This window comes from Delphinapterus leucas, chromosome 7, assembly GCF_059928025.1.
Source record: "Delphinapterus leucas isolate spDelLeu-1000000601 "Yukka" chromosome 7, BTC_Dleu_Yukka2, whole genome shotgun sequence".
Classification (NCBI taxonomy): domain Eukaryota; kingdom Metazoa; phylum Chordata; class Mammalia; order Artiodactyla; family Monodontidae; genus Delphinapterus; species Delphinapterus leucas.
This window is the reverse complement of record NC_143135.1, coordinates 82,738,161-82,764,383: the sequence shown is the minus strand read 5'-3', so window position 1 is coordinate 82,764,383 and position 26,223 is coordinate 82,738,161. Positions and strand designations below refer to the sequence as shown.

The 26,223-nt window shown below is 33.4% G+C and overlaps 1 protein-coding gene across 1 annotated transcript in view; it reads right to left on the bottom strand.

Moving 5' to 3' along the window:
- Window positions 1-26,223, bottom strand: part of GRIA4 (glutamate ionotropic receptor AMPA type subunit 4) — a 143,862-nt gene that overhangs the window by 19,677 nt on the left and 97,962 nt on the right. Inside the window, exons 10-11 of the mRNA XM_089915884.1 lie at window positions 25,442-25,640; window positions 19,464-19,711 (exon numbers count right to left, since the gene is read on the bottom strand). Of these exons, the coding sequence (XP_089772010.1) occupies window positions 19,464-19,711; window positions 25,442-25,640 (447 nt within the window). The remainder of the gene's footprint in view (window positions 1-19,463; window positions 19,712-25,441; window positions 25,641-26,223) is intronic.

Below are 26,223 nucleotides of genomic sequence, written 5' to 3'. Positions count from 1 at the left end.
CTTTCTGTATTTACTTTTGAAATCTTTTATTGTCACTTTGATTAAGTGAATAAGTATTGTTTCACAGTGACCTATAATCCTATTTGACCAAGTGTTTTAAAACCTTTTGATATCTTTGACAAACTTTCCTAAATCAAAATTCTAAATAAAGTCCTTTTGACCTCTAGCTAACTTTGGGATGTTTCAGAGGGCCCCTGAAAAAGCTCGAAGAGAGATATTAAACTAACAGACATGGTATGTCAAATGGGAAGCATTGTCAAATGAGAAATGATAAACCTTCTTAGGTTATATTGTATGGGTAAATTTTATTAATATAAGTGTTCTAGAAGTTATATGAAATTCCTAAAATTCAGATATGTCCTGGTATGTTACCATTTTTCTAGTTATTATCTTAAAATGTTGTATGTCACAGAAATAGCCAAATTTCCTTGTCAATCGCATTGCAATCAGATTTTTAATTTGTCTTTTGTCATTTATAGACAGTTATTGTTTTACTAAAATGCTTTTACAAAATGAAGATCTTCAAGATGATTCATAGAAAGGATTTTTGGACAAATATAAGTTTCTGATAACTTGCAGATCATACCACTAAACTAGTAAGAAATTATAGAATTCTAATGAAAAACCTAATGGCTTCATAAAACTGCTAATAAAAGATCAAGGTCAATAAGAATAATTATATGGGACTGAATGAACTGATGAATGTGAGTTATAATTTTTATGACTTTTTGTCTGAAATTATACTGGCTTTTTAATCTTTGCTTTCCAGATAAAAAGAAATATTTCCTCTTATATTAACTATAGCTTATAGCAATTTGGTAAATTATACCTTTGTAAATAGAATTGAAATGACTTTTTCTTCCTACCTTATTCCTCCAGAATTTGGAAACTCTTAGTGAGTATTCTTATTTTCATGGCAATATATTTATTTACACATGTTCACTAAGAATCTATTCTCCTTGTATTAGAACACAATTGGAAACATTGGTTATATTACCAAAGCTTTGACTGGAATGTCATCTTTGAGAATATGCATAGAATCAGATATGACCAGACAGCTTTAAGGAACTAAGATTGACTTTATGGAGCCATAAAGCCCTTTGGAAAAACAGCCTGGTACCTTTCTTACAGGGTTCCCAGCAGCCTTACCAGGTGAGTAAGGAAGGTCATTGCCTGGCAGGCACAAGAACCTCAGGATATTTTCGGGACATCAAGAAGAGAAGAATTCACCCAAATCTATATATATTACAGGTAAATCTGATGTCAAGTCCTTGGCATGGCTTCATGGTATGAGAGGCATTTAAAAGTTCAATCTGGAGATTCCTTTGAATAATTCCAGCAAAGCAGATTTAAAAGAGATTATATGGTCAATTACTATTCTTGCTGGACTTAGGTAAATAATCAGGCCAAGTTTAATGACACTAAACTTATTTTGCGAACAAATTAGTCTTAATTTGGTGTTCTTTGATAGAAGTGAGGGTAATTTTTAGAGAAAAAAATGTGTGTTTCAGCAGAAACTATAATCTATATATATAGATCCAGTCCTGCAAACTGGACTGGATCCTGAATTCGTATAGTTTCCTCAAATATTTGGCTACAGCTCTTCAAACTAATGTTTCCAATTTTTCTCCTGCTGCTCCTTTTCATTTGGAATCATTGAGAACTAAAGCTGCCCTATTTTTGAAGCCCTGAAAACTGAAGCTGAACAACTTGTTATAAACTTTAGAGAGATCACCATAATTGCCTATATTTAGACAAACCTCTTGACTGTTGCTGTGTAAGCTTCTTGGAAAGTTTGCCTGAACACCCAATGACATCACTGAAGACATTTCAAACTGTAAAAGATGCTTTGACCCTGATATCTAGAAATCTTGATTGGCAGCTCTCAGGACTCAGACACTGGGTTTAGAATTTGCTCCAATAATTAACCTTTGTTTTTCTTTTGTCTCCCCACAAATACCTCTTATTAAATATCTGATTGCTTGCACCCTATAGGCCTAACTTTGAGAGCCTACCTGCATCACAGCCTCCTGAAATGAACTGACTTATCGTCAGGACTATGAGACTGATTGGATAAGATATAAAGCAATATATCTATTCAACTTCTGGACTGTGAAACTTCTCGAAGTTTCAAAGGTGAGACTGTAGGGGAACAAAATCTGCCACCCCAAAATATATCTGGCATGTGAATTATTTCAAGCTGAAACAATCAAGGCCCAAAAGACTCAGGAAGAAACTTTGACCTTCTTGCTAACTGCCTTAAGAATTTAGATAGAGGGACTGTTATAGGAATAGAGCTATCACCAGAGAAATCTGCAAAGAATATGGACCAGGTGTGGTGGGGGTATCCTTAGAGATCAGAGGCCACTCAGTGTACCACTGTCTCCACATGACCCAAGCATTTGTTTGCCAAATATTTGCTTTTCCATCTCTATGTGAATTGTCTTCCTCCCCCTTTGAGGTCCCAAATGACTACCTCCAACATCCTCTTTTGTCTTTAGCTGAAGATTGTTTTTAAGGTGAGGGTTTGGGCCATTTTGGCAAGTTAGTCAGTTTTCCTGGGTCTCTCCCATGTATACATGTTATTAATCTTTTGTTTGATTTTTCTCCTGTTAATTTGTCTCTTATCAATTTAATTCTTAGACCAGCCAGGGTAGAGGAAGGGTATCTAACCCTCTCTGACAATTCTAATAAATCTATTTTTAAATTAATTAATGACGATTTTCATGTATGCCTATTAAAGGTAAGAGAAGTAAAAATATTTCTATGACCCATGGTGGCTCCAGAATTTTAATAGAGAAGAGGTTTTTAGTTGTTTTTTTTTTTTTTGCGGTACGTGGGCCTCTCACTGTTGTGGCCTCTCCCGTTGCGGAGCACAGGCTCTGGATGCACAGGCTCAGCAGCCATGGCTTGCGGGCCCAGCCGCTCCATGGCATGTGGGATCTGCCCGGACTGGGGCACGAACCCGCGTCCCCTGCATCAGCAGGCGCACCCTCAACCACTGCACCACCAGGGAAACCCAAGAGAAGAGGTTTTAAGACTGTGATTTGGCAAGAAAGAATTTCCAAGGTATTAACTCAATTTGTGATCATTCTGCAAGCACATCATATATGGGTTTTTTTAAAGGACTGTCTGTTAAATCAATAAAAAATTAAAAAAAACTGTTAAAAGATATTATTTACCCTTACATAGTATTTAGAAAATATAAATTAATCATATTAAATAATTTAAATTTTATTTTATTTGTGGTGGCCTTTGAGTGTGCTATTTGAGATTATATGGGATAAAGTCCCTGCCCTAGGCCACCCCATTGTTATCATTATCTGTTATCAAATTGTACAAAAGGGCTTTATTTCAAGGTGAAGTCACAACTACCAAGATTGTGAAGTGCTTCAGGTTATCTCTAGATATCATTCACTATTTAAGTTGTGATTATCATCATTCTAAAATAAAATCTAAAAAATACTAGCCCTTTCACAAAGATGCTTTGTCTGGACTGTCATTTGCTGTGTGCACTCTGCCCCATCCCTGACTTTAGATTCTTTCATCTCCTAGACCATTCTCCTTATGCTCTTTATACAATTTCCAGAATTCTAAACCATTCCATGAACCATGACCATGTTTCCTTTTTCCATCCTTTGCTGAGTCTTAAAAATGTCCATCGATTGCTTTAAAGAACTAGAATCCTACAATATTTGGGTCAAAATGTGGTTTAGAGGTTGTCTCCAACGTTCTCATTTTACAGATGTGGTCACTGAGGTCTAATGAAAGTTAGGTGACTTGCTCAACAAAGCCCAGCTGGGACACAGGTCTTCTGCCTTCTAGTCCAGTGCTCTTTTCTACAGTACTATGATATCTTTGTTCCTGTCTTCCTTTCTTGTGTAGTTAAAATATTTGCTCATCCCTCCTATGGCTATCTAAGGAAACTTTTCTTTTTCCTGCAAAGTTTTTCAGGTTTGGTAGGGGTTACCCCTTGATTAAGCTTTGACTCATATTCCCTGCACTAGGAAGGTGGTACCTCCTGTTCTCTCTGGCTAAATACTCCTTGAGCTGAGATACAGCTTCAAAGGTAAGTGATCTTGTCAACTGAATTGATCCTTCCCAAATATCCAAGAAGGAAGTATAGTAGATGACTTCCTTTAAAAAACAGTACTAACAGCCTAAATGATGACTTGATTTCATTAGATGGTAACATTTATTTTCTCTCATGGTTAAAATAAGATAGGTTTATTTTGATACATACAAGGTTCTTAATGATTTAAGTGATAATCTTTTATGATACCTAATCTTGGATCTCCAAGAACAGTATCATAATAAAGCTTCAGTATAGTGAATTAGAAGGTCACAGAAACTTAATCTCATCTTTGAATTCTCATTTCCCCTCCTTTCCTATAGCCAATTATCCATTAAGAACTGCTTTTCTGAAAAGTGTCTCTTAAATTTATATTTTCATTTCTATTACACTGGCATCGCCTTATCAAAGTCTTTATCACCTGAGACAAGATCCACTGACTCTCGATCCATTCTCAGATCCTCAGAGTCAGAATAACCTTGTTTCTCTGCTTGTTTGTAGTGCTTTGTCAAAAACCTTCAGTGATTCCCGATTGCCTCCAAGATACTATTCTATTCTAGTTTTTCTGGTATTCAAGGCTTCCCAACAATTCAGTTTACATATATCTTTAAAATATAATTTCATTATATTTTGTTGAGCTAGACTCTGTGTCAAGTTCTCTGTATTCTCACTGAATCCTCATTGAATCCACATGGCTAGTAAATGGCAAAGATGGAAATAAAACTTGGGTCTGTCTAACACAGTAGCCCAGCCTCTTAACACCCCTAGTTTCCCAAACAGAACTTCTCTGCCTCCAGCCAGTCTTGTTTCCTTATAGTCCCAAATATGTTTTATGCAGAATCAGTTCCAGTCTCACGATAGAAAGTTCACCAGGAATTCCTTTTTTTTTTTTCTCTTAGCTTTTCTAAATTCTTATCATTTTCCAGTAATCGCTCATTGAGTTATTCATTCAATTAATATTTATCATCTATTACATCTGAACCTATTTTATCAGGTCTTTCCCAAATATTCTAGATTCTAATTATCTCCTGCTTCTTTAAATTATCTATTTATTTTCAGGAGCACTCACATTTGCTCTGAGTCATACATTCCTTTACAATGTTAGCTGTACCATTTTTTCTCCTTCTTGGAGGACAGCAGCTGTGTCTTATGGTACTTTGTACCATTCTCAGTCCTAATGCAGGGCAAGAAATATAGTAGGCATTCAATAACTAAATGCAGAATTGATATCTCAGTGAGTTAACTTAAGGTGCTACTTTTCAAGCAACCTACTAAAATGAGAGTATAGTGTGTTAGACAACAAAAGGGAATCAACCATGGAACCTAATGAATTTTGGGAAGACCTGGTATGAAGAGTGTTTTAAAACACACAAAAAAATAAAATAAAACAAAATAAAGCAAAAGGCTTCAAAACTGTCTTTTAAATATTGGCAAGGAGGACATAAAAAATTACTAACACTAGCCATCTTAATGAATAATGGCAAGCAATTTTGTCCATTGTATAAACAAAATAATCTAAGAAGGTATTCCATATTATAGATAGTTAAAGAGATCACCAGCTCAGTTTGTGTAGCCAAAGAATACTAAAAGATAAAATCATATACAAGTTTGTTTGTGAATGTCAAGGGAAATCTGATACTTCCAACTAAACTCAAAGACAAAAATCACAGATACTGGCAATTTTATAGATCAGTTCTAATCTATTTTAGTGTAGCAAATAAAACATACTACCTTTAGAAATTTTTTTACTGCTTAGAACAATATAATTCAGCACATTTTAGAAATTAAAAATTTCATTTATCATAAACAGATTTTAAATGTCAACTGTATTTGTTTTAACTTAAGATTTATTTTATTGTATATATAAATAATGTATTTAATTCACTAAATACATCTACTTAACCTTTCTTGAGAGAAAATATTAAAGTTTTAATTTTTCTCTTTCATTTAAGGTTGCAGGTTCATTAGTAATAGAATAGTCTTTAAATATAACTCAAAATACATAACTTAAAATGTCTTTTAATTGATCTTGTTTCATCTACCTTAACTTTTGGGTTGGATTTTGGTTCGGTGGGAGAATGGCACAAACAGAAAAAGGAAATTGATTGATAAAAATAGGTCTTAGAGAAATAGAGATTATAAGCTAATGGGATCTTGAAAGGAAGCTATCTGAACTTGCCATACAAAGGGGGGCTCATAACTAGGAGAGCATGTGACTTTTCTGTTATTCTCTGAAAATAACTGAAGACTAAGAATTCTAAATATTTGTCTATAAATATTTTAAGTTTATGCCATTCTAAGTGAAACATAAAGCTCTTATCTTTGACAGCAACAGGGCTCATAATCATATTTCAAACAGAAACATATTCTCATTTATTTTTATTAAAATTTAAATAGGAAGAAACGACAAAAAGTTTAAATTATTAAGTCTCGCCTACAGTTGTTCCTATTGGGGTTAATACTAGAACAGATCACACAGTCTTTTAGCTATTAGCTCCTCATCAGGTTGGATACTTTTTAAACTACCAGTTTGGGCACTTTCATTAATTATTTTTAATATATTTAATAAATGGAATGCAGTTAATATGAGATCAATACTTTTCACTTTACTGAGCGACTAAACAAGAAAAAATGATGTTTTATCTCAATTTCAGGTTATCCAAAAGAACTAGAAGTCACTGCAGAACCACCAAACAATTCTTTCTCGGAATTAGATTACCATGATATATTTCATAAGAATTCAAAGTACACAACAGATCTGCCTGACATAACTAATATCTGTGTGGGTGTCCAATTTTAACATATAAATAGCCCACTAAAAATATTATGACTTTTTTTTTCTTTGCTTAGGAATGAATAATGTGCCTCCAATATAGCCTATACCTTTCACTAAAGGAGTCAGTCATTGAGAAACTCAAAGTTAGTTTCTATTAGGTTTCTGGATTTGGTGACCATTGCAATATCATTGTCTACATAAATAGTATACGTTGGCATTAAAATCAAATTTCTAGTTCGTATGTGTGCTCTCATGTATGTTCCTAATCACATGACTACTATGGCTCTTACTCAGAAGATAGCAATCTCTAACAAAAATCCAATTTTAAGATAACGCCAAGATTCTAAACACATTTGTAACAAAGCAAAAACTGTGTTTCTGTAAGATGATGATTATTTACTGACAACTCATTGCCTGAATTCTCATTCTTTTGGCACATTTCTTCTCCTTCCTAAAATTTCCTTCTTCTTGATCCCCAACTGTCTCAGTTACATGATCCTAAAGCTTTCCTAAAATCCGTTTGAGTCACATTAAGATGTAGCCTCCTTGGAGAGGGACAATAACAAAAAGCTATTGCTGGATAGAATCTGGAAGCTGATCCCTCCATAATCCATATGATTTCTTCAAATATCTCAAATTCTGGATGCTTTGTAAATTCTCTCACTTGTTTCACTTTGGATTTCTCCCCTATGGAAGGACCAATTTGAAATAGAGTACCAAAGGCAGGGAATACTGATGATGTTCATGCACAACAACGTAAAACGTGAGAGGTAACACTGGAAACCATTAAAGACAATGTAAAAGGCCTGGGAAGTGCTTCTATAAGCATGGAGAAGTACTGCTCAAGACAATATTACCTCCCTTTCATCTTATTTTTCTAACCACAGTTTTCATAGGGTACCTTAAAAATTTCATTAATCCTATACTACTTCACACCAAAAGTCTAACTGACAATATTTCAAATTATGTATCATTTAAATTATTTTTATAGCTGCTTATTTTAATAAAGCAGCTATAAAATAAGCAGCTGCTTATTTTAATAAATTTTTTTCTTAATGATATATTTTCTATAGAAACACTTTGGATTTTACTTTTAATATTTTTGTAACCTCATTATCCATTATGGTTTGATTGTCAGTTACTATCCATATTTTACATGTAGTGAAATTAACAACTGATGACAATTTCCTAAGGCCTATGTAAGAATCTAATCCTTAATGGAAAACTGGCACTGATATTTAATGATGATGGAAAACCTTAACATATAACTGATAAGACTTGTGTGAAGGTTTTTGTTTTTTTCCTATTTCATTTGTAAGTGGATATTCAAATAACTATTATGCACAGGTGGCAAGCTGCTTTCCTAATCCTGTTGGGTTAAAAAATATAAATGTATAAAGAAAAAGGGATTAAAAATAGGTGGGGGAGGGGTTTCCTTCAAATAAATGGAACCCATTCTTTTGAAAGAAAACTCCCCTCTTACCTTGGTCCTGGAGCTGGTTAGTTCTCCTCTGTCCTCCTCCTAGGGGAGAAATACCCAAAGTTAAACAATAATAGAACATGGTCTTGTATTAAAGTCAAGTTCAGTTCTGGCTGATCCCTTCCTCAGGTCTCACAAGACACTACCAACTATCTGATATACTGGGGCATTCATTGAATTGAACTTAAAATACCTTTAAAGATTAAGCCAAAGGGGAATGAACATTAGCTGTGTAAAGGAGACAAAACTGTCTGCTCTTTAGTCAGTCTATTTTATTAGAGCTTCAATAAGCTGAAGACTGACTTAGAGCAGAGTAATTTATGGAAGGGCATTGATTGGGTAATTTTCATCAGCTGGAGTGAATCATGAAGGGTGTACCATGGGGAGTACCTAAAGTTCCCCAAGTAGAGAGGGGCATGCTGTGATGTTTCAATGCATTTCCCTGATGTTCTTCATGTCTTTTGAGGGTAAAATGATAGTGCTACAAGCAACACCATGTTTGAAGCAGTACTAAATCTAGTATGAACAAGAATTATTGTGAAAGTGAAAAAAAACCCTAATAGCTCATTAGATGGGAACATTCGGAAAAAGTCTGGGACATGGGTATGATCAGAAACTATGTGCTTTAGTTTTCTCAAAACAGGGAATCATAGGTTAGATAAAGAGGGGATTTTTTTTTTTTTCTCAATGTGTCTCTAACTAGTACTCTCAGTGTCTTTGGAGAGAAACAAGACGGCATAGTGAAACAAGCATGGATTTTGGAATTATATAATAATGGGCTCCTATTCCAGTTCTGTCATTTCTAAGCTCTTTGACTTGAATTTCAGCAACATCATCTGTCCACATGAAGATAGTAGAACCAATGTCAAGGGGTTGTGGGGGAAAATATATTCATATACATGTGCTTGGTATGTAGTACAGTAGTTATTAAATTTTATTTCCTTTTTATTTATATGGTCTCTGATATGGAATATAATTGATTTACAATGTTGTGTTAGTTTCTGCAGTACAGCAAAGTAAGTCTGTTATACATGATATGGTCTTTTCTTACTTGAATGACTTTATCTCTTTAGAGACCAATGTCTAATTAACTGACCTTAGCATCAATTCCTATATACCCCTTGGCGTAATTTCAGAGACAGTGACCAGCTCCCATAAAAAAAAAAAAAAATCAAATACCAGACAATTGATTGAATTCTGTGAGACATGGAGGAAAGTGGAGACCAAGAATGAGCCTGAACCCATACAAGATCATGTGCTATTGTTATTTAACTTTGGGTAACTTATTAAAATTCTTTATCAAGTAAAATGACATCAAGTGAGAAAATGGATGTACTTTTGGAACGTCAGGTTGTCAACAGTATATCCCAGAGACGTCAAAATGAAGGATGCTGTAGTCATTACTCAAATGGCTATTATGAAAATGTGCAGGGAAAAAACACTGTATGGCAGATTCTATATTACACATCTATTACTGTTACCATTTATTTAATGTTGGATTCATCCTATGAACTTTAATCACTTTAACATTACATGATATAAATATGGCACAACAAAACTCCTCCAACTACAAATATACATGTTTTTTCTCATGTTCTTCCTTGGAAACTTTAACTTCATATATTTAATGAATATTCTAAGAATGGCTATTTTGACAAACCAGCCTTTATCCACTATACTCTATAAATTCTAAAGAATATATACAGAAATAGAGACTTTCCTTTTTTTCTGAAACAGATATATTCAAAAATCATAAAGCTGTGCTATAAATAGAAAAAAAGAGTAAATTATATTTTATGAAACACCTACTTCATCCGTGGAACCCACTTATCCGATAGAGTTTTTGATGGAATTATCTTTATATTCTGAAATGATCTGAGAATCTATGAATAAGAACAACTGTAGGTACACTGCCAGGCTTGGTTGCAATTACAGTGGCTATACAGTCTTCATGCTTCAGGGCATAAACTGATTGCTATTTATAATGAAGGGAAAAATAAAAAAGAAATTAAGTAGTACTAAAGTTGTTGGAGCTATTATGGTGCTCTTAAAAATCAACCCTCTCAAGTATTACATATTGAACCACCACGGGATACCACATTTCATAGATCAATTTTTATCATATCTAGATATGGATATATATGTTTTATTCTTAAAAAAACAAAGGAAGTCCTTCTACATGTATGTGTATCACTTTAGCTGTTTTATTCCCACTTTAATATAATCCAAAGAATTTTGTCAGATTTGTACGTTGCCAAAAATTTGACGTCAGTATATAATTTTAAATCTCTCTATATATAAATATAAAGGAACTGTGTCTATCTCTAGCTCTGTGGTTCTCTCAGAGAAGTTCTTTCCTTAAATACTTTTCCATTTCACAATGTAGACAGACTATGATAAAAGCAGCTATTTAGTTAATTAGTGACTTACTTAATTCCAAAACCTGATGAGTTTCTATTGATGTTCTGGGGGTGAATTTTCCCCCAGTGTTATTAGGTGTCCACAACTTCAAAGAGGTGTAAGAGAATTCTTTGGTTGTTTTGCTAAAGACAGTTCAGGGCATGACTCAGAATCTCAGACTCTCAAAGTGAGAAGGGAATTTTGATGTCACTGTCACAGTACTCTCTAAGAGATGTGAGAATCCCTTCTATTTCTGTTTGAACAACTCTGATGTCGAGAATCATAGCCAATTTCCCCCCATTTTTTGGACTAGTTTTAATTGTTGTAAAATCTTTCTTTGTGTTGACCCGAAATCTACCTCTGTGTAATTTCCTTAACTTATCAAGAGTTTATTTAGTTTTTAATATTAATTAAACTTTATAGTTTCTTGAGCTCTTATATGGCTATTTGCAATATACCTTGAAATTATCAATGTTGCTGAAACTGCAGCATGGAATAATCATAGAACCTGTTCAGTAAGTTTTCAAAGTAAACTATATTTATATTAATAAGTTTTTTTCTTTTTTTGTTCTTTTCCTATAAGAGCACTGGAGAGAGTCAGAAGATCTCCGTTCCAATCTCAGCTGTGTGAGACTGTGGGCAAGTCACTTAACGTCTCTAATTTATAATGTCTTCCTCGGTAACAAAATGACATCATAAAAGGGTTTAAAGGAGCAAGTAAAAAATATATATATGTGGAAGTGGTTTGAAAGCTATAATGCTGTACTGCTACTATTATTGTTTCACTTTAGAAATACATTGCTCAGCAATTTTTAGAGCTCTATGTTAAGCTAAATTTAAACATTATGTCTTAAAAGTGAACAAATTAAAAAGCACATTAATTAAATAATAGATTAACTGATTCTTTGCATTATATGATATTATCATTGCTATATCATTTCATAGTAAATAATTCTTTTTTTTAGTCTATGACCTTCATTTTTACTCTGGAAGACAGTCAGGTCAGTTTTTCTTGGATCCCATTTACTTCTATTTACCTCTGATTAGCCTAGCCTCAAATATAAGCCAAAAGTTAGGGCATTGATTTAGGGTTCTGGATACTTGGTTTAATTTTAAGTTTTTTATTTCACATTCTTTTTATCTTTTAAATTTACTTTTCATGCTAAAGGTGTTAGCAACTTAGAGCAGCTGTACTTATTGATAATACTTTTTTTGTGATCCTAGTTGCAAATTCCTGGAAAGAGGGGAAACTAGGGACCGGGTGTCTGATGATGTCTTCTCTTAGTTACTAACAGGATTCTGGCCTGTTACTATATCAAAAAGGATGTTCAGAAGTTGCAAATCTGTCAGCTCCAAATATGAAACAACTAGGCTTCTATAATAGCAGAGGCCTTGCAGGTAGTTCTTGACAGTTTTTATATAATCTTTTGTGTAGTGAAGCAACAATGGAGAGGGTCCATATACTCTTATGTTGTCTTTGAAAGTGAGTTGCTTGTGTCACATTTGTTTGATTGACTCCAATTTGATTTTTATTTTGGCAAACTCCCAAATAGTTAACACTTAGAGAAAACAGATTGAATTTTTAACATTTCTGTAAAAAATATTTGTGTATTAATTTCTTCATTGAGTACCCTAGAAAAAATTAAGATAAATAAAATCTAGATTATTTCAATATGATGTCGTGACTTTGTTTGGTCAATAGTATTTACAGTGATAGATTTCTTCCACATTTTGGTATTGTATACTTTGAAAGGCAGAATTAATGCTAAGAAAATTTTTATGCCTTTAATGATTCTTTCATTGTTGAGTTGTGTGACAGTAAAGAAACATATTGAAATGGCTTTACAAAGTTTCTGAAAGTGTATTTCATTCTGTGAATGAGTCCTAACAATGAATTTTAGGTTTTCAGAAAGTTTGGAATCTGTCCATTTAAAATAAACTACTTTTAATCATGAAAAAGCTATTCCTGGTATTAAGGAGGATAAACAATGTATTCACAGTATTTCTAACTTCTGTTTTTATGATTATTATTTTTAAAATGTTCTCATAATCAATATAATGCCCATTTCTGAGAAGCCTTGTGGCCAGGCTAGGTATTTTAAAAACTCGATTGGTGACTTTTCTATTCAGGTGTTGCCAGGTGTGTATGACTATGTTTGTGGTAAAGCTATTTCAAATGTATGTTATTTCATTCTGAAAACAAGAATTATAGGACTGATTTTGGGGGAGAAATAAATATTTAAATAAATGAGCTACAGTTTCTTATCCCTACTTAAATTAAAGCAGAATATAATTCTAAACTATTTCCCAGTTCATTCCAAATGACTGCCAAACTATTCTATCTTCCTTCTCTTAAATATGAATAATAAACCAGCCCCATCTTGGCTGATATTGTCTTGGCCAAACAGACCCCTTTTCACTTGCTTTGTTGTTCCTTTGTGTCCCCTTTATAACCTGAGCGCTAGCACTGCAATTGCTTCTGGAAACCAATCCTTGTAGTGAGATGATGTGTAAAGATAAGTGACATAATATGGAACCTGTCAAACTATTAGACATATATCAAGAGGAAACACTTAAATACACTACTAATATAGGGATAAGTTCATCTACAGCACGTTTATTACATATCAGATTATGAACTTTATCCTTAGATACAACTATATGTTTCCTAAATACATGTGGCATGGGTAGGTCAAGGCTGCTTGACTTGGTTGGCTATAGGTTCTACACTCACATTAGTTGTGTGTTGCAATTGAATTAACTTGAATTTTTTAGGATATAGATATTCTTTTGGGGGATTCTTTACACTTAAAGTATTTGTTTATAAGACAATTGTGTGGGACTAAAGAACAACAGCTTGGAATTCTGGCTTTTCACAGAACTGTCAAAATTGAGATCTAAACTTAGATCTCTTGTCAAATCAGGTTGTGAAGGCTTAAACTGTTAAACTTCTTTTGTAGCAGTTTTATCTTATTAATTTAATCCTCTTTGAAGTGGTATAAACTAAAACAGCCACAAATTCTCCACGTTTCTCAGGCAAGTTACTAAAATATAGCTTCTAAATGTAATGGAGAGGAGGCGTATACAGGTAAACACTGAATTTAAACTTTCAGGTGGTGTTACCTACGGCAGCCACAAAACATCCCCAGAATGAACAACTTGAAAACTCTCTGGCAAATTCTCAGGTGGAACCCAGCAACCATCTGTTGAATAAATTGGCAAATGAATGAAGGCAAATCATATTGGCACTTTTTTCTTTTTACGAGCGGGGAGAATGGAAAATGTATAATACTTGGTGATCTTAAAGAAATGCAGAAAAATGCAGGATTTTTTTCCTTTTCATGGGGAGCTGTAAATTTAATCATCTTTTAACTGCAGGAAAGAGCGAAATGAAAAATCTAAAATTTCAAATGGCAATAGAAAGTTTTATGTTTCCTACTGTACTCAATATCTAGCAAGAGAAAGATGGGATGCATGAATTCTAAAGGGGATTATTTTCCCCTGGGACACATTTAGCATTGATACCTTTACCATGTGACATCTCAGTTTGTGAATGTAAAATACTTGGTACCCACATCTCTAATAGCAAACTGAGTAAGTGTTTAAGCATATCACAACCAGGGGGATTTGCATGTGTTTGTGTGCGTTTATGCTGAGAGGTGCAAATGATTTTTGTATGAGTGTGTTTTCTAATCCCTAGGCCAACAGACTATGTTCCAAAACATAATGGGATCACAAAAACTAAGTTCAAAAACTAAGTTATCTGTAGCATCTTTTAATATGGCACCTAATAAAATGAGGGATATTCATAAATGAAAACATATCTCTCCCTTTCCATAATAGTTAAAAATAAACCCATACTTGTGTACTAATCTGCTGCAACTCGTTTCCAGAAAATAAGTTAAAAGTATATTTACTTGAGGCCAAGTGCTGCTAAGTAATATTAAGTACTCACTTTAAATTCCTGTACTTTTAAGTTTTACTAGTGTCTACATTAAGTGCTAACAATTGACTTGTTACTAATACCAAAAACAGACTACAACTTTAGTGTCACACACAACATCCAGCAAACTCCTTCTTTCTAAACTTTCCAAGTACACCTGAACTTATGACTAAATATATCTCAGAAATTTTATGTAGGAAAGTGGTTCCTTCAAGATAATATATTTTTCACACATGAATTTGAATATTAAATTTAATACATCTGCCCTAAAAAAATGCTCCCAAGTTGAAGAAACATAATTTGGCCTACAGAGAACTCTACTTACCCTGATACAGATTTAGACTTGAGACAAGTGTCTTATGAGGCCAGTGATTGTGTTAAATACTGAAATAAAAAGTCCAATGAAGATGTGCTATTCTAATTCCCATTCTTAGTACTTCCTCTCCACTGTCATGATATTGCTGTGGGGGCTCTGAGTTGCCTGTTGTAAACTAAGCATGATGTGCCTGGTTTCAAAGGAGCAGCTCCTGTTGCCACAGGTTCCTGTAACTGGGCATCAGCAAGTCCAAATGGGCCTCATTTTTCCCCAGATTTCAACCACTGATCAAGTTCTTTTGGAACTGCTTTCTCTTGAAAGATCTTTTTTTTTTTTTTTAAATGACAGATCATTTGTCTTATATTAGGCACAGTTCCACAAATATTTTTAGAGAAGGCAAAATTTGAATGGGAATTATCCCTATTGAATAATAAAAGTATAGGAGACTAGCTTTTTTCTTTTTTAGTTTTATTTTTAAATTTTTGGCTGCGCCACATGGCTTGTGGGAACTTAGTTCCCCGACAGGGATCAAACCCAGGACCATAGCAGAGAAAGCGCTGAGCCCTAAACACTGGACTGCCAGGGAATCCCCAGGAGACTAGTTTTTTTAATGTGGCTTCAAACATTAGGGTCAAGCATAAAAATCTTTACAAAGGCCAGGAAAATTCTGAAGATATGATCCACTTCTTTGTTTCCTGGAAGTACTTGAAGATACTAGATACCATGAATATTTTTAAAAGGGGTATTTCTCATTTAACAACTATTTAATAGTCAGTAAATCTGTATTAAATAAATTACGATTTACTCTAAACAATCTTTATCAGTTTACTTATTGCATGGTAAAGTTGAGAGTCTAGAAACTAGTGTAATATAGATAATACACTAAAGAAACTACTATTTTGATAGTAAAGTATACAACTTTCCTAGATAATAAATACTATAGTGTAGTACGTATCTATACTAAAGTTGCATAGTAAAGTTGATAGTATTGATAGTATAGTCAAAATACACTTCCTCTTTCATCTAAAGTTTACATCACATTGCTATGCCATCTAGAGTGCCTATTTTAAAACAACCTTTAAAAATTTCTCAACCAGTGAAGGCTTTTACAAGAGTTTTGGATTGCCAAGGATACTGGAGAAGGGATGAGAAGGAAGTTCATGTAGAATAAATGGCATTGTGCATGTGGAAAGAAGATTCAAGAGAAATATCAAAGTAGGGAGATAGTGAAACATAAGAGATTTTACCCTTTTATCTCACAATAAGACCTGAAAGTTTTCTTTGGAAGGTAACTTAGAAACACAAATAGTAATGCCAGTAAGATTTAAGTTTTTTCACTCACTGATATTTATAGCTTGTAGGTACACTTACCTATAATTGCTTTCCTTTTTAATTTTAAAATTTATAGATTCTAAGTTTAACAACATCAATATACCTGGCATCATTCTATCACCTACAAATTGGAGAATCTATGTCAAATCATAATATACTGATAATTTCTGAGCATACTTATTGGCCTTCTGTTACTGAGAGCCATTAGTGATAGCTTGATGGTTTTAACATTGTGAAATGCTACGTATGTGTATGCCCAGCAAACGCTAGCCTGAAATAAAGTCTCTCTGAACAATAGGGAGCTTTGCATATCATTCTCTACCATAAAGATGGGTGCCAGTCATAACTGGTTTAATATTTGTTACCCTAGTCACAGATATATGCTCTGTGATGATCCTGATTGCCTGTGTTTTAAAGCCTACATTAAAGACCCAAGTCTTGATTTTCCATCCTGATTATATATCCTACTCTTACTCTTTTCTGTGACATTTATTATGAAGCATTTTGACCAAACAGCAAGATCTGGAAATAAAAAAACTCCCTAGATCAACAGAAGATTGCTAGTCATTTGTCTGCATTCTCTGGTTATACTTATATAGAAGGAAGATTGTTTTCCTTTTCATAAAGTCTCATATTACCCAATGAATCAAAACAGCAGCGTTTGGAAGAAAGCCATAATTAATGACAATGAAACAGACCAGTCTCAATGTGTCCAGAACTATTAACCTAAAAACTTGGTTAAAAAAATAGATTTTGTGGGAAAACAGACTTAGTCTCAACTGAACAAATGAGGCAGAAAGTTTTCAAAGATACTCTTGATGAAGGTATGCCCTCTGGATCTTTCTCTGATGACTGTAATTATTTTGAATTTCGTCATTTATACAGAAGGTGCCTATTGGTCCATCTCTATACTAGTTTGCCTCTTTTGAAGCAGAAGGTTACTAGTTGAATAAGAATGAGAATTTAAGCTTAATGAACCTCCTGCTTAGTTGGGCTGGGTGTGGGGGAGTAAGGAGGTGTGGGTAAGGTGAATGGTGGTTAGCCTTCAGTGCACTTCCAGTATTCTCAAAGACAGGACAAAATGACTGTGGTTTTGGCATGCAGGGTCCAGCTTGCTCAGGAAATTGTGGCATGTATAAAGCAAAGCACATAAACAAACTCTTAACCCAGGAAGCTGAGTTTAACAATTGCCTCATTAACAAGATCCAGGGAAAGACAGGAAAAGAGGGGGAGGCCAATAGCTGATTATTATACAGTTCTAGACAGATGAAGCCCTTCAGCTTCTCCCTAAACAATCCCTGTAGTGTGGATTTGACAAAGTGGTACATTTAAGAGGGAACACTCTTGCTATCAATGGGAGTCAGGCGCACCCTTATCTGAGGGCCAAATTCAGTCCCTGGAACTTGACTTTATCAGTAGACACAAGACAGAGGACAAGGCAGCTACATCCACAGAGAATTAATTAAGAGCAAGTGCTACATCCAGTGAATGTAATCAATAGTGTGAACAGTAATCTACATATCACCCTCTGTTGCTGTCTCCCTTTCTATTTACTACTATTTCAATAGAGATTTATTTGCCACATGGCCTCATTGAAATTACATGTTTCTCATGTTGCATCAAACAAAATATTCCCTTAAAGACCAAATATTCTAATGTCACTTTTAGTTTCTGAATGGCTGAAATCTTTTTGGGTAGAATTTTATCATAGATAATTTATTTGTTTGGCTTTCTCCGTGCACATTTCTCCAGTTTCATATGCGAAGTGTGTTCAAATAAACCTGACTTCAGTATTGCCAAAGTCTACACCCAAATATGTCTTTGCTGGCTAATTTTGTTCTATCTCCTTTAAAAATTGTCCCTTTTGAACATACCATGGAACCCCTCTCGAATTATTACAGTGTTGTTTGCAAACACAAAATACTGTTTTAACACAAACTTTTCAGTAGTAGTATTTGTTTCTTATATCTGTCTCAACTTCTCCCCCACCCAGCACATATACCCAAAATACATTGCAGTTCCCTTTTTGAAACCAATCATATAATTTTGTATTGTTTTCACTCCTACTAGGCAACAGTACAGGTCTCATTACCTTCATTTTTCAAAGGCTTACCAGAAACATCATTTTTCAAGACCAGGTTCTTGGTTAATTCCTTTGGCAAAGATTCTGATTTCTTCTTGAATCTGTGCTTTGTATGAATCTCTCCTAAGCAGCACTGAGACCAGAGTAATTTATCAGTCGTCACTTTTGACCCCAGCTTTGCTCTAACCCCAGCAATTCAACAGCAGCCTTTGTTACTTAAGGAAAATAGGAAACTCTGCCTCCTGGACATAAACATGTGAATTTTTCTATGTCCAGGACCAAAAGGGTGAAAAGGGCAGATTTTACCAACATTTCCTTAAGAAACAAAGTCCCACTTTTAACACATGTGGACTATCAACCACATGTGTGATGCTTTGGTCATAAGTCACATTTTAGAGGTCTACGTGTGAACAATTTTGAATCGTTACTGGGTCTAATTTTACAGATCTTACTTACCCCATACTCCCTTTGCAACAGTAGAGAGTGTGACTTGAGTAAGCACAATAAAATCAGAGCCCAGTTTTCCCTCTGATCATAATTGCATTTATAAATAAATGTGATTTACAAAGTTAGCATTGATACAATTCAGGATTTTCTAAAATATAATGATGTCATAATAAATGAAACATTGAAATGGAAAAAAAGTGTTTTTCTAGAAGATATTGATTTCTTCTTAGAAACTAGCAGGCAGGCATAATTTTAAAAATAATGAAAAAATGTAGAATTATTACTGACACAATGAGAATGTAGATTTCAGTGACCAAAAAAAGTTGATGAGATATAGAAGCATATGCTACCCATGTTTTAGGCCCACTGGAAGCAGCTAGTGTTCAACCAGTTTGGTTTTTATATGGCCTTAAAAGATATATGTCAATTAAGATTAATTATTCTAAAATTAAAAAAAAATACCTGATTGTTGACCAAAAAATGTGAAATGGAGAAACAGAAAAACAAACAAACATACCATGTTCACACACAAAACAAAATAATTCTCTCAGGGACATCAGGGAAGGTGGAATACTATAACAACACATGTTATATTGTTATACTATTCCACCCACCTTAATGAAGAACCCTTGGGTGTTGCTACTCCATAGCCTTTCGAATCCAGATTTCCTCCCACTTTCATTGTGTCACATGGCTTTCGCTGCTCAATGTATTCATTCATAGTGGACTCCAGGAGAAAGGCAAATTTGCCCTTGGATTTTCGGACACGAGCTACTCCCTCAGCTGTAGTCCTAGTGAACACTGATGGCTCTGCTGATCGCATGTAGGTCCACATCTTTTCATACACTGCTATTTTTGATCTCTGGAGGACATTAAAATAAAATTAAATACAGGAAAGAAGGGAACAAGATGTTAATATTGACTGAACCGAGATAAGGATAAAGCCTTCTACGTTACCCTCTAATTGCAATTTGCCATAATAACATTATTCTTTTACAATTAGAAAACTGCCTTTTACAACTGTTTAAGAAAATCACTGAAATGAAAAACATTTAAAAGTGATATTTGGAGAAAAAGGTACCTCATGTCATAATAACTACCTTACTCAACTGCTTAAAGAACAACTTATTATTATTATAAAATGTAGACAGCCATAGAGAGAGTTGTACTGAATTAAACAAGGAGAGTTGTTATATTGTTTTATTTTCATATTTTTCCATGCCTCAAAGTTTTAATGTAAACCATTCTAAAAAAATATAAACAAAATGTGTAGTCCCTATCAAGTCAGTATTTGAACACCAAAGGAGGAGGAGAAATCTGCCCTAGTTTACAAACCAAATATCCATAAAACAAGAATCAAACTAGGTTCACCAAAACATTTTTAGACCTTTTTAAACAAAATCTCCAAATAGAACATATATTAAACTTTAAAGAGAAGTAATTCTTGTTTTCCCACTTTATATTTTGGAGAGTTAGTTTTTCTAATCCCTTGACTTCAGCCAAGAAACTTACTTATATTTTTGTTTATTTGGGCTGTATCTACATTATTTGCAGGACTTAATTTATCCAATTCATTTTGTCGGTATCTGCATTCATATTAGATTTTTTCATCCACACATTTTTTCACACGAAAATATATCCAAATGAACTCAAATGTCCCCAAACGATATATTTAATAAAATAGAAAAGCCCAAATCCTGTTTGGCGTTTGACAATACAATGATACACACAGACTTTTATCAGGTGCAATTAATTTTGTTCAATAGCAAGATGTGGAAATTTTGCATCTGGATCCAAATTAAAAGTAATGGAGACTTCAGTCAAACCTAAATCTAAGCATGAGGCCAAATCCTGAGTAGCATGTATACTTATTTACACCAACCTTGTTTTGTTTACCAGAAGATAGAATCCAACAAGAAGCAGATCTTCAATAATCAACAAGGTACCCAAATGGCAAATTTAAGAATGCATGTTTTAGGTAAAAGCAAATTACTCAGGTGAACAAAGAAACTGATAAAAGTGGTATTCAAAATTTTGGCTTCATAAGGCGGAAATTTAGTAATCAATAAATCTATATAATAAGTCACACAATAAGAGATTTGCATACCTAAACACCAAAAAACCCCAGATATTTTATGTTAATGTATATTCAAATGGTGATAAATATCAGATAGGAAATAGATATCCTGTATCCTCTGAAATGTTTTTATGTTATTAACACTTGAAAATATGATTCAGAGATTCTGATATGTTTGTGTATGCGTGTTTAGGTAATGACAGGTTACTTCTGGCTACAGAAATCCTCACGTTAGGAAAATTCTATGCCAGATATAATTCAGTTGCAAAGATTCTATATTGTACCAGGACAGAAGAGTATCTGGATTCAGAACCCTTAACCATGAGATCCACTAGGGAGGCCATGTTGCCAGGCCTCATTCACTCCATCTCTGATAATGAAGTTCTCTTCTAGAGTATGAACTACTCCATTTTATAATGAGTTCCAATTTCTGAAAATTATCAACTCTCTGGATCACTTGATACTGATTGTGTTTAAACATCTATCCTGATGATTTCAATTTAGATGTGTTGCTAAACAACATCATTTAGGCATATAATCACTTTTTTTAATGTATTGATAGCTTCACTTCAGAGTTACACCCCCAAAGATACAGAGTTCTATATATATTTTTTGCTTCACTATGTATACTACATTGAAACCAGAAGAAATAAAATCTGAGTATTATTTTAATTAAATTTTTTTTGAAAAATTTTAAGAATATGAGAATCATGCTAGTTACTTGGCAATTTTCTACTTATTTTTTATATCTTATTAAAGGAAAAGAGAACAGCTAAACAAAACTAAGGCAGCAAAATGGAAAAAGAGTACTTTTAGGGCTTGGTAATTATGAAGATAATTTAACTATATAGAATGCAATATAATATTAAAGCAAATGATTTTTTTAAAGGAATAAAATACCTTTAGGTCATTGATATTTTATAGATGTCCATTCCCATAATATTAATGTGAGGAAAATTAGTACTGCTTTTGTTTAAGTATATTGAATTACATATACCTTAAGTGCAAAAGAAGTTAAATTAATTCCTTTAAAGTCCAGAAGAAAGAGGAATCTGTAGTGTAATTATGCTTAATTTCTTATGTATAATAGAAATTATAAAATACACACTTTCAGTGGAAAATAGAGGAATGATGAAAGAAACTTTTTGGGAAAAAAAATTTATATGGTGTGTCACTATGTTAATGTTTAGAAATTCTGATTCTGATTTTAAGGGGCATGGTTTAGATAAAATCAAGTCCACATGGTGGAGAGGGTGAGGTTGGGAAATTCAGGAGGTAAAGGACTGGAAATAATATCGCTGTGCCTTACTTGTGACTGTAAGAGGGTGTTTGCTAAGGAATGAGGATAAGGTAATTTTTATAAATTTGATGAGACAGACTAAAATGAGATTTTTGCAGACCCAGTAAGCTCATAAATGTAGTGATAGTGGGACTTTTACATCTTCATCTTCAATTGTGATATCTACTTAAAGATCAGGTTTGGGGAGTGAATATGCTCAAGGTAATAAGCAAAGATAATATGTCATTTTTTTTTAAATTATAAAATTGATCTCAGATTTACTTGTTTCATCTTTATTGTGAAACACAATGCATGGGAAACTATTTAAAGCATTATTTCATTACTTATAATAATTCTTGGAGATTTAAAAATGTGCTATCCTTTTAATTTTTCAAAATTAAGTATTTTGCCATTTCTGCTTTTAATAGAAAATATGTAAAAATGTCATGCACTATAGTTGATATTTACATTGTTATCAGGTGAATTATTTCCTGCTTTTAGTAGCTTATGCAGCAAGACTGATGTTCCAGTAGGAGCTTATCAATGTACTATTTGATAATATTATAAGCCCTGAAATACTAATCCATCTCATTTATGCATTCATGATTTCACTGATGACTGAAACAGGTACAGGATAAAATCTGCACTGAAATGAAAATCAGTGTGTTTAAATCAGGTTTATAATAATGTAAAAGTACCTTTAAAAAAGCCTGTCATTAAGTGACAAGTACAAAATTCCTTTAAATGCCTCTGTGTGTATGCTTAACAAGTGGCACAGAACATGAAACATATCAAGTTTCATAATGGTACAAAACCAAGGCAACAGTTGAATTCTGATGTAATTTTCTCCCATGGCCTAATTCTTTTTCCAGAACAACTGCAACATTTTTTGAAATGCTGAGTATTCATTTCCTGAGGCAGTTTAGTGAAGCTGATAGATGTTCCATTACTGTGTTCCTATAAGAAAACATTTTTGACAAGGGCAAAAATACCTTTCACGTTCTGTTTCCTCAACAACCCATCAGACAAATGATTTATTTAAACCAGGTGATCATGTATGAGAGAGGAGGGAGAACATAGGGTAGGAAATGAAGGAGATTTTTATCAGAGATCTCAAATTTATGCATTCCTGGAAGTATGCTTTCAGGGAAAATTATTTTCTTGTCCTATTAGGGTTCAAACTATTCTGCAACATAAATACCTATACATATAACACTCTTTCAATTTTAAAACTATAATTGGGTGGGACAGAAAGGAAACAGGGCATGGTGACTGCACTACTTATATGGGAGGCTCTGTATCTAGGAAGCAGCTTTCCTTATTCCTATATTTCTAATCAATATATTCTCTTACCTACTTCATTAGTTTTTCAAACTTGAGCAGTTTTTTAAAACTCTATAAAGATTAGAAATAACATTCGCAATGTATTTGATGCCAAAGAGCTCTACAGTGAGTTATTTTTGAAACATTTTCAGGGAATCAATATGATATTTCTTTTCCCCTTTCTCACTCAAGGCAAAATGATGAACCTACAAATATCTGCTTTATTTACATGAAAATCAGTCATCATTTTTCAGTAAAATGTAAATGATAGCACAAATTTGTATTCTATTTTGATGCATATACATAATGGTTTTTAGTCAAAGTCACTAAATTTTACCTAGTTTCTTTTGGGTGGAAACATAGATTTCCAGAAAAGTACTGAAATTATGCTAAAATGTGTTAGAGCAGTGTGTTACTATATTAAGCTTTAGAAACTGGGATGCACTCAGTAAGTTAAAAAATTTGGCTAATTAAGTTTATCCATAGAATATTGTTAATAAAATATATTGTCATGACAATTATTCACAGTTTTAGAAAAATCTACAAGTAGTTTATAATTAATTTACAAATTTTATATCTATTAGTAATGCTCCAAATTTTTGACAAAGATGTTCACTGTCTGTTTTTTTTGAAAACAATGTGCAATGATGGGTTTGGCACAATTTTTGAGTGATTTGTTCCTGATTTAGTGTTACATAAACATCTGTCATATCTAAGAATACTATAATTGAATTTTTTTTTAAAAGAAATATTATTGAAATTCAAGTGCATGAAAGTTAAGGCTGGCTTAAGGAGTAGTATCTTTTGTTGTTTTTAATTTCCAAGCTGAGTGAGAAAACAATAAATATACACATTTAAAATGAAAATGTAATCTCCCAAGTACTGTATATAAGTGTGAATTTACTTTAAAGGGCTATCATTAATTTTACACAATAGTTTAGGAAATAGTGAAACATATCTTGTCTTCTAAATTACTAAATATTTAGTCTCTAAGTAATTGATGTTAAATATAAGATGCCACAATTACCTAATGAAATATCTGTGAAAATTTCACCCTGACCACTTTTTAGTTTTTTGGTTCTAAAGTCACAAAATTAACCCTTATCTCTGATCACACATTGTGAAATTTCTGGATTTAAGTAAAAGCAGAGTGAAAGAGATTCACAGATCAAAAAATTCATCCTTATAGTGGTACAAACAGCTAAAAACAAAACCTCCAAAATACCTGCCATCATGATGGCAAGCCAAAGGAATTATATCCATATGTGAAACGCAATTATATCAGTTTGAACAATTTTATCTGCAAAAGCAGAGAAATCAGCAAAAATGCAATATCATACAATGTTTTACAAAGATGCTAGAACTTAGTAGTTCTTGTTCCCATTATCATGTGAGAAAGCAAATATATTGCTTTGAAATCCATTGTTACAGAATAGATTATAGAATAATAAACATCATATAGGTACTATAACATGAAATTAAGGTTTTGGGATTCAAATGCAGCAAGGTAAATGTATTCTTTGAAAAAAAAAAAAGCCATGCTTTCATTTTTATGCTCTAAATTCCAAAGCATAGATAAATCCAAATCTTGCCAGATGAAGTATCTTCATAGCATTATGAATACTGGAATCTTTGGGATAAATTATGTTATAAAGTTGCTTTATTTACCTTTTTGTTGTTACTTTTCCTTCGTAAGGGTCCCTCTTGCAATGTGAATAAATCAATTAGCTTTTTCAAATTAAAGTGATTATAAAATCCAAGTAGAAGTATATAACATTGCTATGTTTAAACATAGCAGTTACCATTATGTTTGCAAAACTTATAATAGCTAGAGCCCATAATATAATAATTGGCAAAATTGCCTGAATTTGAAAGTTATGAACATTTCCTTTTTAGTTTTCCCCTCAACTTACTCTGAAGAATTCTTTTGTTGACCCTGAATCCAATGTTCCATAGGCAATTTCTGTTTGTTTGGCCAGGTCTTCCGCACTTTCTATGGGGGAGACCATTCTCTCGACAGTCAGGAAAGCAGCGAGGTTAGCAGTATAAGATGATATAATGATGAGTGTAAAGAACCACCAAACACCTCCAACAATTCGACCTGAGAGGGATCTAAACATGGATAAGATAATAACATTTTCCTTTCTATAATCAACATAAAGAAAAGAAATACCATCAATTCACCGTGTATGTTTAATAATAATTACAAGTATCATTTTATGTTCTGAATAGTCTACTCAGAATGGTTCTAGTATTTCTGTATCACCTGACATCCTTTTTGCTATATTGAATGTATAAATGCCACATTTAGAATACTTTTCCTTTTTATTGCTTACTTGGCAGAAATGTAGAACCAAAAGCCTTTCCTTCAGGTCCAGAAGAGGAATGCTTACTTAAATTCATTGATCCCTTTTGCACTTTAGCATCTCTAAAATTAAGATGCAGCCTATGTTTGATGAGATAAAACACAGCACCATAGTTTGATTTGCAGCACTGTTTATCTCTCTGTGGCACATAAAATAGGAATACATCTTAACAATTGGTGAGCTCTTAGATTTGGTACAAGATGGCAGATGCTCTTCTGAGAGAACTTGTTTTTTACCTTCAGTCAGAGCTATGCCAAGATGGATGGGACATATGCCAAGGTGGGGCTGGACCACATGAAGATCTAGGATTGTAGATCCAAAGTAACTAG